Source organism: Mya arenaria, chromosome 13, assembly GCF_026914265.1.
Source record: "Mya arenaria isolate MELC-2E11 chromosome 13, ASM2691426v1".
Classification (NCBI taxonomy): Eukaryota; Metazoa; Mollusca; class Bivalvia; order Myida; family Myidae; genus Mya; species Mya arenaria.
This window is the reverse complement of record NC_069134.1, coordinates 27,141,542-27,154,753: the sequence shown is the minus strand read 5'-3', so window position 1 is coordinate 27,154,753 and position 13,212 is coordinate 27,141,542. Positions and strand designations below refer to the sequence as shown.

The following is a 13,212-nucleotide window of genomic DNA, read 5'->3' as shown; positions in this document are numbered from 1 at the left end:
CCGTAGGAAATTTCTTGTAAATTGTAACTGTATGAAGAGGTGCACCTGTCAGGTTTTGCAGGGTAGCGCTGGTTGCACGGGGTTTATAAATACTTAACAAAAAAACAACCATAAATTAATACAAATGCCTGTTTAGTGAGATGTCCAGTGGCCTCTAGATATGTACAGCTCTTGCACGGGATACGCCGTCTTTCGACACATATGTGTGTGTGTTATTATCGAAATCAGCAACAATTAATGTTGCAGTTTGAACAAGCCAGAATACAATGACGTTTGACCAATGACCTTTACTAAGACCTTGACCTTTGACATACAGACACCGGTATTGAACGCATCATTTCGTCTCCGTATGGTGAGCATGTGGACATCCAGGTGCGGGGGCTCAACCGGCTTTCCGGTTTTATTTGTAAAGACTTTTCAGTGTACGAGAATGTCTCCACCAAATCCAATATTCGGAACTCCTCGACCATTTTTATTGAAAACAACCTCGCATGTGTATGGGCGGTTTACAATGTCAGATATCGGGTCTTTTTAAGTCCGCTGCAAGTAGGTCTCAAAGTTATTTAATTTAGCAGTTAAACTTAATGACTGAACTCTTGGAAATAATCATTATGTTTGCATTATTACACTTCACTGGCAATCAATTTAAAATTAAATCAACACATACAAGCTAAAACACTACATTTCATTAATGATATCATTCAAAATTTTACGAACTACTTTTACTGATACATCCGAGGTTGATTTCTATAAAAATGGCCGAGGAGTTCCGAATGCAAATCCAAATTATATATCCAAGTAATATTGGCTGTTTTTAAGCTGCACTCTCACAGATTGAACGTTTTGACAACATTTTTATGTTTTGTCTTGGAACCAGCCAATTTTTGCGAAAAACCATAGAAACCAGTTATATAATACTGCTGACAACAAATTAGATCGCAGATTTTTATATTTAAGTTTCAAAAATTGATGTTTTATGCATTTTTCTTAAACCGTTAAGAACGGTTAAAGCCATAAAACATTAATTTTCGAACGGAAATATAAAAATCTGCAATCTGATCTTTTGTCAGCAACCTTTTATCATTGAAGATGTTTACGCAAAAAATTGCTTTTTCCAAGACAAAAAATAAAAAAAGGTAAAAACGATATATCTGTGTGACTGCAGCTTTAACAGAACTGGTGAATTAAGGTATGCATGTACTTCAGTAACTTGTTATTCCCATACGGGGCAGTAAAAGTGAACATGTACAATATTGGGGTGGGGGAGGGGGGAAGGAGGCGGGGGATCCTTACAAGGCTGGACAAAATAATGGTGGAAATCATTTTAAACATTTTTTAATTGCTTCCAACGCAAATAATCGTAACAAATTTTATCATGCAACATACGACATAATACAACATGAAATATATTATACGATATGAATATGACACTTCACAAAGCAAGTGGGGTTAAATTTTCAACTGAGTGAAACAAATCTCTATTTTTAAGTTGAATGCAAAGGCTATTGCGAAAAAAATCAGCAGTACGGCAAAAAAAGTGCAGGGTCGGGAGAACAAATAAAGTCAGTTTAGTAAGTGGAAAGAAACAATTTTATTTTTTAAGCCTATAGCATTAATCACATGGCTTGAATGTGTAGCTATTGATCTTTTATGAAATTAAAATTGATTACAGATACAATAATGTATACGTTGTTTAAAAAGCATATTTATGTTGAATAGGCTTTGGTTACACTTATTTATTATATATAGTCATAAGACCATCAAATGTAAAAAAGTTATATGGACAAGAGCTTTTTGTATATGGCCTATAAATTTTACATTTTTTCGAGTTAAGGAAAACCATGTACAATTATGTGATAAAGTAGAAACTCGTTATGTCGAACTCTGTTATCTCGATGTTCTGGTTATGTCGAACCTTTTTAAAATATGTTGGCTCTAGTTATACACTTTTTGCATTTTGTATTTTCGTTATCTCGAAGTATTCTCCAATGTCTCAACGACTTCGAAATAGCGAGTTTTGACTGAATTGGAATGCCTGATGACCCGAAATTATTTTGGTGTTATTTGAAAGGGTTTAATATGCAGATGAAGAATATGTAAAAAATTTACCCCCAAAAACATTTCACAAACATTCTTTTTCACCTTGAAGTACTTGCAGAATGAATCATTTCAGGGCTAAATTCTAATTTCTAAAAAATAACAATAAATACACTTTGTAATATATATAAATAATAATGATATTTTAATGATTGATAATACTTTTAAGTAATCAGGGGCCATATTTATGAGGCATCTTATTTAAATATTTCAATATAGTGGAAACTTTTTATTAAAAACACACACATGAAAATAGGCAGAAAACCGGTCCATTTATTAACGGCATATTACAACTAGTGATTGAAAACTAAATTCAAAAAACAATGTTGCTTAAAAATCGAAAAAGTTTACTAAGTTTTCCTAAAAAACCCACAACAACAACAACAAAAAAATCACTAAGAAGCTTTATGAACAAGGTCCCAGTAATCAGGGGTCGTATTCATAAAACATTTTAAGTCATTTCCTAACTTAAGTCACTTCCTTAATTTAAGTATCACTCTATTCACATGAGAAAATGGCTTTATAATTTCTGAATTATTTTATTGCATTTCTTGATTCAGAAGTACATAATTTTATGTTGAAACACTTATATATTTATTTATATTTAATTAAAAAAAACATGCGAAAAATACTTAAGTTAAGAAATGACTTAAGATGAGTTATGAATACCGGCCCAGCTCCCTTTAAGTAATATCACCATGTATTGGGTCATCAAGCATTCATAGTCAACACAGCTGACAATAGCTCGATACAGTGACAAGCTCATATGTACATGCAATACCTTAAACGGCATTCGGAAACACATCGGCCATTTACTATCGAATACAACCTCGGATGTATGTCGGTACATTGAAAAAAGTAGTTCGTAAAATTTTAAATACTTTTTTTAATTAATTGAGTTTTAACGTTTATTTTGTATATCTAAGTTTAAAATGATTGCAAGTGAAGTGTTTAATTGTATGAACACTTTAGATTCCCACGAGTAAAGCCATTAAGTCTAACTGCTTAATTGAAATTACTACGCTATCTACTTGCTGTGTAGTTAAATGTAAATATTTCTAACAGCGTAAATCGTCCATATACATCCGAGGTTGTTTTCGATGAAAAATGGCCGATGGGTTCCTAATGCTTAAACGAGTGATTCTGTAACCCCATTACCAACATTGACAAATTCAAGAATGGGAAAGAGAACAAAAACAGAAGAAAACCCACATGCGTATGGAAGATAAGTATATCTGGTTGGGCTAATAAAAATCCAGTCTAGAAAAAAAAATCAAATTTATACAAGTTCACGATTTGAAATTTTCTTACAAGCAACGTAATTTTAAGTTTGTCGTAAGTACATTACAAGGTCATGATTTTATCAAGTTATTTTCCAAAAAATCAAAACTGATGTCAATGTTTCCCCCCTTCTATCATTTAGACTTGGTTCTGCTTTGAAGTGCGATGGCAAACTCCCGTTGAATATCCGGTTTGTCCTGGTTTTGGATGGAGGAGTGATGGGACTTCCGGTTGCCCTGGCGCTCGGTGCCGTCCCCAGGGATCAGGTCGGCGGAAATCCAAGTGAGATCCATCACGTCATCTATCCCGGGACGCTCCGTGTAGCTGCTCTTGAACAAGGTTAGAATGATGGCCTTCACTTCCGGTGTGACGTATCTGAACTTTTGCCAGGGAAAGTTCAACTTCCGTTGTTCTTCTAGAACGCCAGTATTTCCTAGCAATATACAGGGGGAATAAAAAATAACGGCATCGTACATTGTAGATTAAACGAACGACCGTGGGCACCGGCCGATATGAACAGAACAGAACAGAACAGAACAGAACAGAACATATATTTTATAAAGACTTATACTAATGTACATCGTCTAATCACATAATTATTCACTTAAATATGTCATGTGTATGTACAAGTAAAGTTTTAAATTTGAATAAATATTTGTGTTACAGGAGCGTTATTCAATTATAATTAACTAATATAAGGTATACATATGTAAACGTAGTAGTGTAACAGCTTAATAAACAGGTTGTAAAGAAGATGAACAAAATTATGTATCATTGTTTAGAATACAGTTACGGATATATAGTGATTCCTTAACGTATTTACAGAGCTTAATAAGCTCAGATCTATTAACATATTTTAATAGTGAATGATATTTAAACACGGAAGGGCGAACATAATATGACATTGACGGTATGATAGCTTTTCGGTACGCGAAATCTGATAGGAAGCGTATACCACGGAAAACTGACAGGCCGTTCCTTAAAGCACAAAAGATATTTGTCAAGCATAGTGTTCCCTGAGCGCCGCTGTTAGAAACAAGTGCACGTTATAAGGACGCTGATTATTAATTATTCATAAATTATTTCCCCTGAGCGCCGATATGTTAGAAACAAGTGCACGTTTTAATAAGAGCGATGATTACTAATAGAATCTAAGTATTAAAACGTGTTTATGAATATTAATACAAACATTTCGACTTTTGAACTGCGGACAAACATTTTACAAGACGGTTGATCGTGACCTCGACCTTTGACCTACTCACATAAAACACAACACGGGTAATCACCTGGTCTAGGGAAACCTACCAATTCAATTTCATGGTCCTAGGTCAAATAGTTCTCTATTTTTCTTATGCAGACAAAGCTTTCATAAGACTAATGACTTTGACCATGACCTATTACCCTCGAAAACTATAGGGGTCATAAACTGGTCAACGGCAATATACCACTGAAGTTTGATGATCATGGGCTAGACCGTTGACGAGTTATCGTACGGACCAAGTTTGTTTAAGACTGATGACCGTTACGTTGGCCTTCGATCTACTGATATTAAAACAATATAAAGGGTCATCTACTGGTCAAGGGCAATATTTCACTTAAGGTTCGGTCAATAGACCGACCGACCGACTGACCGATCGACAGACCGCCCAACCAACCATCCGAACTATATACATTTCAAAACATATATGCCCGTTTTTTTTAAAAGGCAATAATAATACAAGCGGATTATTGTTACGCAAGAGAAAATGTTGATTATAAACATTAACATTATATTAGCAAACCTGAAAATCTCATTAAACTCATGCAGAAATTTATCTGTATAACTTTCTTTTACTTTGAAATAAAATTTACACGGCTATTTTTTAAAGCAAGTTTTTTCACTTACCTTTGCTCTCATCAAAAGGCATTTTCCCGGTGATGAAGATGTATAGGATCACTCCCATGGCCCACATATCTGCTTTCTTCGGGTCGTACGGCTCCCCGCGGAGAATTTCCGGTGACGCGTACGACTTGGAACCGCAGTAGGTCTTGCTTAGCTCCTTCATGGAATGGCTCTTCACAAACCCGAAATCGCAGATCTTGATATTAAAGACGCAGTCTAGCAAGAGGTTTTCTAGTTTTAAGTCTCTGTGTGTTATATCCTGGTCATGGAGATACTTCACGGCGTCACCTACTTGCCGTATCCAGATTCTTGCAAGGTGATCTTTAATTGCGCCAGATTTTTGAATGTAACGCAATACATCGCCATTTTCAGCGAATTCAAGGATCATATAGACACGAATGTTGTCTTCAAACATTTCATACATTCGAGCTATGTTTGGATGTATCATTCGAGGCCAAATTGAAAGCTCGCGGGGCAGAAATCGTGTCTGAAAATCTCTTGGGGCTTTGTTCCTATCGATGATCTTAACGGCAGCTTTTTGGTAATCATAATTATCCAGACAGTAGGCGAATTTCACCTTGGAATAACTTCCGCTCCCCAGCGTCTGCTTAACAAGAAGGCCTTTCTTGGCGAGAACAGCGCGGTAGGTTGGTCTGTATGTGACTGTTTCCATCTTGGTTGTTGACGACTTCTTCACATCAATAGGTTCAACTTCACCTTTCATTGTTTCGAGGTCATTTTTCAAGGCCAGTTCCCAGGAAGACGACTCCTCACTGGACTCAATCTTTGGTCGTTTTGACGGCAACATCTATACATACAACGCCAATACAGATACAATAAACTTTTCAACTACTTTACTATTCTGTCCACCATTTTGAATTTTGGAATCCAAGCAACTTCAAAGTGAGGTTCTTGTGTATCATGTGATCAAAAACATGCGACGTTATCATAGCGACGTCAAATAAACAAACGCCATATTGGTTCCGGTACAATGACGTCACAATCGAAACAGCGCGACAGAGAACAACGCTGAACGCAAGACAATCATTTCCCGCATTATTTTCACAATATCTTCCTTAATATGTAATATTTTTACATGAAAAAATACTAAAATGAGCGGAAAAGATACAGTTGTAATCTCCGACGAAGAATCAGAGCTGAAAAAGCGCGGGTACGCCCTTGGAACTACGCTTGGAGAAGGGTCATACGCAAAAGTTAAGAGTGCCTTCAGTGAAAAACTTCAGTTAAGGGTCGCTATCAAAATAATCAACAGGAAAAAGGTCCCAAGAGATTTTAGAGAGAAGTTTTTGCCGAGAGAATTGAAAATATTCGCTGCTGTTGAGCACAAGAACGTTATTAAGATGTACGAGCTCATGGAGTTCCATAACAAGGTTTGTTTTTGGAGAAATACAATTTTTTTTTACTATTATGTATATTTAAATCTAAAAAAGACCCTCGTAACGAAACTTTTAATTACTGATAACAATATTGTAACTGTGTAATTAATAGCTGAAAACGCATACATATTAAGTGACTGGAGGGTCCTAAAAGATTTACAGTGATCAACTATCGTCTCATTAGGTAGTGTTTTCAGCACATTTCTTTCAAATTAAACACGGTATCTTTCATAAGAACCATCATGTTTATTCATCCTTTTCGGTAAAAAAAAACAATTGCATTAATTGTGGTACATCTTATTTGGTAGTAACAGCGCATCTTTAAACTTTTAGGGTTACAACTTGTCAGGCAAGATTTAACCTGGTCCAGATTTGATCGGATGCCTACAATATTTCTGTCTGACCTGTTGCATGGACTTAATGAAAACATGTTTATTCTGGATGTTAAAAAATTGTCTTTTTTAAAGCAATGTGAAGTATTTTCTACATTTAGCTGCACATGTAATGCACTAGTCATTTGCAACCACGGCCTCTCCAGGTCCGGGAAATAGCTGGGACTTTGACTTTTGGTTCAGCCAAGCCCGGGTAAAACCTCCAGCGTTAACTTTTCATATTACTTCATGCACAAAACATACTCGATAGCGCCACCACTACTCGACAGCGCCACCACTAGGGCAACAGCGCGACCACTTTTATAAATATGTGCATTTTTCCTTTTTAAGAAGTGCTTATTAATTTTGTTGTGTTCCGGCATAGGTACTTTACATAACAGTTATGTTTGCATGCATGAGAATGTTCTTACGGGGTGTGTAAGCACTGAAATATAATTGCTATGCAATCAGATCTCAAAATATGCACAAGTCTGATTCGGGAGAAAAGCTCCTGACACCACAGTTTGCACAATATTGAAATGAAATAGTAACCAGCCTACAGTAGAAGTGTTCTTACACGGTACCACATTCTCCGATTTTCGAAATATGTCCGTTAAATGAAATTATCAAATAAAATATAAATCATACTCACGTTTGTCCATGTCTACATAGGGCACAGCTCCACCACGAGAGTGTCGACAGCTCTTTTTCTTTGCATCACCGTAAAGTGGTGACATACAAGTTACCATCTAAGCCTCATGCAATTGCACAATACCATGCATTTAGGATGGACTATTTTGTTCACAATTGTATACACATGGTTGAGTCTTAGTTGCCTTAGTCAATTCACTAGCGGACCACCCGGAGCGCGACCCCTCGCTTAAATCGTTCAAGTTTATTTTCTAGTTCCACTTAGGCCACTCCTTTTTTATTTTTTGGTTTACAAGAATTTTTGGAAAAAAATGTCCACCGGGTGGTCGAAAAAAAAAGGAAAAAGGTTACAAAATATACTCTTAAAAGGTGAAAATCAGAAAACAACATAAAACATTGAAAAATTATATCATTTACTTGACATTTTAAATTTTTAAACTGCTATTAATGCATGTTTTAATACACACAAAGTTTCAAAGTTCTAATACATAAAACACACAGTTTAGATCTTACATACTGTGCATATAAAACATCAATGAAATTGACTATAAAACATGTTTACATGTATAAACTACACTTTTTATCAAGATACATTGGATATCACTCAGCAAGACATTTGTTTAGCTTTAAGGGTATGCTAAAGCAGAAGTGAATGCAGAACACTTAAAAACTGACCAATATTAAATTGAAAAAAAAAAAGAGAAGGCGAATTTTACGCATTAAAATACACAAAAATTGCACTGTATTAAAACAATACATTACATTTTCTAAACATTGTTTCAGTTATTTCAATATTGAAAAATGTCAATAAAGTGAAATAATTACCAATTTTGTAAATAAGAAGTAACATTTTATGAAGACATTTGAGCTTTAATATTGTGAAAACAATTCATGAAAAACTAAAAACCAAACTAGACCTAGATTTGAGTTGTATAACCCTTACCATGCGTGGTCCTAGTTTTATGTAACCCGGTCCATGCTAATTCCGGATATTTTCACACCGAGATATTTACCATGGGATGTTCACTAAATCCATTTCAAATTCAAATCTTGCAGCAAATTACCACATCAGTACATAAAAATCACATAGCAAAATAATAAATCTAGCATGTGACTTAACTTCATGTACCAATGATAGTAAACTGACAGAGAAATCCATAATTATGTATCGGATATTTTCATCTTCTCCAAACTCCGCCATTTTGTGTATACATGCGTTCACAGAGCATATATACTTCATGCTTGTTTATGAACCTGGATCCGCCCCGGCTATTTTCAATATCACACCATCCAATTTTATTAGAATATTATGATTTCAAATGATATCTACTTTCTTATTCATGTTTAAATTAATTGACTTTGTTCTGAGGAGTTTGTAACTTTTTTCGATTGCTAGGTATGACCTTTGTCTGTACAAGAACTTGAACGTACTTTTCACATTCCTTACTTAATCGTCATTATCAAGAGAATTAACAGAAATATCATTGCCAAACACAACTCCAAGTAATAGTTAGATGACATATATTAAAATTACTATTAATTAAGCATGGGCGGAGTGAGCGTGAATTAAAAAATCTTTTGGGAGTACCCTAAAACTCACCTATCAACATTTTACACCAAAGTTTGGTTCTGAGGGAGGGGCGCATGTTAAAAGAATTTGGCCGGGTGCGTCCTCCAACCATGAATCCGCTATTGATTTTTTACCATTTTGCTTATTTGAAGTTATTTCAAAACGATCTCTGCAGGTGTACATAGCTATGGAGCACGCGGGCCACGGGGACTTGCTCGAGTACATCAAGTTACGTGGCGCCATCCCGGACGAGAGGGCTAAACAGATGTTCAGACAGGTGGCCAGCGCCATCAGCTACCTCCATAACATCAGCATCGTCCACAGGTATGGGGCACCTGTATTCCCTATTCTTTGCGATCTGCTATTTATATTATTCCGATTATGCATACTATAGATTGGTGCATTTCAATTTATTTAAATGCATTATTGTATAACTCATTTGACTTCATTGATATTTTTTTTAATCAATGTGCATGTGATTTAGGTAGAAATTAATTAATATTTTCTCATTCAAGACCTTCTTGTATAGCGTCGCGGTAAAGCCGTCTGGTCGAGAGTTCGATCCCAACCATATAAACGTAGCGACTTGTGCAGTCTTTTACTGATGATTATGCACTTTTTCTAGAGACCTCAAGTGCGAGAACTTACTACTGGACAACCAGGGCAATGTCAAGGTCACGGACTTCGGATTCGCGCGCAATTTTATGGCGGGTGACATCAGCAAGACATTCTGCGGAAGCGCGGCGTACGCGGCGCCGGAAATCCTCCAGGGGAAGCCGTACAACATGCCGCTGCATGACGTCTGGGCCATGGGAGTCATCCTGTATATTATGGTGAGGATTTTGATTACTATTGACCTGGGACCGTATTCAGTTACCAACTTAGATTTGACTTAAATTCAAGATTAGAATCTTAGTGTTTTGATTGGCTTGTATATTTAGCTGACCAATAGGCTGAGTGAAATCACTGAGACATGTCAAAAGATAAGGATAGGATCGATATTGAATATTGGCCCAGCTGTCTTAGGATATGATATTTTTAATAGTTATTCGCGTTCAAAGCAACATATTTTAAAGATCTGTTATATGCAAATCTTTTCTTAATAATAATATTATTATTAATAATATTAAAATTAATAAAAAAAATAAAATAATAATAATAATAATATTTAATAATAATAATAATAATAATAATAATAATAATAATAATGATAATAATAATAATAATAATAATAATAATAATAATAATAATAACATATAATAATAATAATAACATCTTTATTTTAAGAAGGTAACACAGTATGCATAATTACAGTGCTATTTAAAGCATAAATGAATACTTAAACATATTGATTATGTTAAACACAAGTATAAAATTCAAGTCAAGTCAAACAACGTTTATTCTCTCATACCATAATATATGGCAAATATACAATGAACATCAATGACATGGCGGCAGATACATGTTTAAATCTAGAATACAATACCCAACATGGGTATCGGATTCACACATGTATACTATCATTGAAATTTGCTGTTTTTGAAGTCTATCGGAGGGTTAGTGAAAATCAGGCGTATACATCTCCTTTCTATATGGATTTACAACTGTGTTGCGTTTCAGTATTCGGTACTATATGATTTGTGTTTATTGAAGCTAATATAGGGTATAAGCATTAAATAAATCTCAATATTCTTGACATCACGGTCAACTACAGCTATAAGTTATAAAGATTTAAAATAGATTTCTGTTAAAGCTGCACTCTCACAGATTTACCGTTTAGACAACTTTGTATTTTATTTTTTTGTCCACTCGGAACTCCTCGGCCATTTTTGTCGAAAACAACCTCGAATGTTTATATGGACGGTTTACAATGTCAATAATCGGGTCGTTTTTAATTCCACTGCAAGTAGATCGCGTAGTAATTGAATTTAGCAGTTAAACTCAATGACTTTACTGACTTTGGGAATCTTAATTACGTTTGCAATAATACGCTTCCAAGGAAATCAATTCAAACTTAGATCAACAAATTTATACAAGCAAAACACAATATTTTATTAATTATATAATTAAAAAAATACGAACTACTTCTACTGATGTACCGGCATACATCCGAGATTGTTTCGATAAAGATGGCAGAGGAGCTCTGTCTTGGAATGAGCCATTTTTTTGCGTAAATATCAGCAAACCAATCATATAAGACTGCTGACAAAAGATCAGATCGCAGAGTTTCATATTTCCGTTCGAATGTTAATGTTTTATGGCTAAAAGCGTTACAAACGGTTTAAGGAAAATGCATAAAACATCAATTTTTGAACTTAAATATAAAAATCTGCAATCTGATTTTTTGTAAGCAGTCTTATATCACTGGTTTCAATGTATTTTCGCATAAATTGGCTCGTTCCAAGACAAAAAATGTCAAAACGTTTAATCTGTGAGAGTGTAGCTTTCAAGGCGCACGTTCTAGGTCGATGAAAAAACAACTTTTTAAATTTTAATGCATTTTCGTGTTAAACCCATTTGATTTTAATGATGTTTTTTATCTGTTCCTTATGCACTAGTCAATTGTAACCCCCCCCCCCCCCAGTCCGGGGAATAGCGGGGACTTTGACTTTCGGTCCAGCCAACCCCGGGAAAAATCCCCGCCCTGCGGGGACGAACTGATGGTCAAATCCCCGCCAAATGCTCCCGCACCCAAGGGACCGTAGATAAGGCCCATTCCCCGCTATATTTCACGCGAAGACAAAACCACCGCATTCACCGGCATTGCGGGGCCACCGGGAAGGTAAAAAACACGACCCTTTTCCCCAGCTATACCCGGTATACCCCCGGACCTGGGAGGGCCGCGGTCACAATTGACTGGTGCATTAATCTAATGCATTTTTATGAATTAGATTAAGGAACCAAACAACGGTACGGTATTTTAACTAGGGGATTTGTGGCCAAGTAGCTATTTACAAATAAAACGCACAAATAAAGGCTACAATTTTATCTGTACCTAAATGATATGCTTTTTTATCTTTAGAGTCAAATAAGTTTAACATGATAATGCATTAAAATTAGAACATTTAATTTTTGTATCAACCTTAAAGGGACTGTACTCCATATTATGAAATAGCGAGAGAAAAAATGAAAATTGTCGAAAACTGACATAATCTTGGAATCGATGTGTACAATGCATTGAAACTTACTAACTGAAGTACCACATAGTTACAATTAATTTATTTTTCGCAGTGTTTTCGTATTTTTCCATTAAAAAAGATTACTGGGTATGTCTACCTAGTAGAATTCATTCCTTATGCGTGTTTGGCTAGTCGATGTTATCACGTGATATTACCGAGTTAGGTGTAAAGCTTATTTATATCACCCGTTTAGAGTAAGCCTTCGTAGCTCAGTGGATTCAACGCTGGACTACAATTTTGGCAACACCGGTTCGAACCCGGTCTTCGACACATTCTTTTTTTAATTTTGGTATTTTTACAATTATGATATCAACGGGTTAAACATTGTATTCAATAATTGTCCTGAGATAAGTCAGACGTTACAGAAAAAAAAACTTCTGTTGGTGCCAATCTGGTGTACAGTCCCCCTAAGTGTGCTCCTTTAATTATATACATGTATGTATATCTACGTAAACATACTGAATCTATTGCCCAACAGGTATGCGGCTCCATGCCGTACGACGACTCCAACATCAAAAAAATGGTCAAAGACCAGACGGAGAAGAAAGTGGCGTTTTCAAAGCACAAGAAGGTCTCCGAGGAATGCCAGAGCTTGGTGAACGCCATTCTGGAAGTCAACTGTAAAAAGCGCCTCCCCATGTCCCTTATATTGACACATAAATGGCTGGAAATGCCAACGTGTAGCAATGAGCAGCGATAGCCGCTTGATACATCACTATAGTCTAGAATATGAATATTTTTTCGTTGAGAGAATAAAAATTCAGGTGAAAGATATATTTTTTTC

General features: G+C 35.6%; 2 protein-coding genes across 2 annotated transcripts; one reads left to right on the top strand and one right to left on the bottom strand.

Annotated features, from left to right (window-relative positions):
- Positions 1 to 3,512: 3,512 nt before the first annotated feature.
- LOC128215174 (testis-specific serine/threonine-protein kinase 2-like) lies at positions 3,513 to 6,068 on the bottom strand. Its single transcript, XM_052921885.1, has 2 exons — positions 5,264 to 6,068; positions 3,513 to 3,811 (listed from the first exon to the last, which is right to left on the bottom strand). The coding sequence occupies exons 1-2, from the start codon at positions 6,066 to 6,068 to the stop codon at positions 3,513 to 3,515; spliced, it is 1,104 nt and encodes a 367-aa protein (XP_052777845.1).
- Positions 6,069 to 6,372: 304 nt separating this feature from the next.
- On the top strand, positions 6,373 to 13,128 carry LOC128215173 (testis-specific serine/threonine-protein kinase 1-like). Its single transcript, XM_052921884.1, has 4 exons — positions 6,373 to 6,651; positions 9,425 to 9,573; positions 9,875 to 10,082; positions 12,907 to 13,128. Exons 1-4 carry the CDS (start codon positions 6,373 to 6,375, stop codon positions 13,126 to 13,128), a joined length of 858 nt encoding a protein of 285 aa, XP_052777844.1.
- Positions 13,129 to 13,212: the final 84 nt, after the last annotated feature.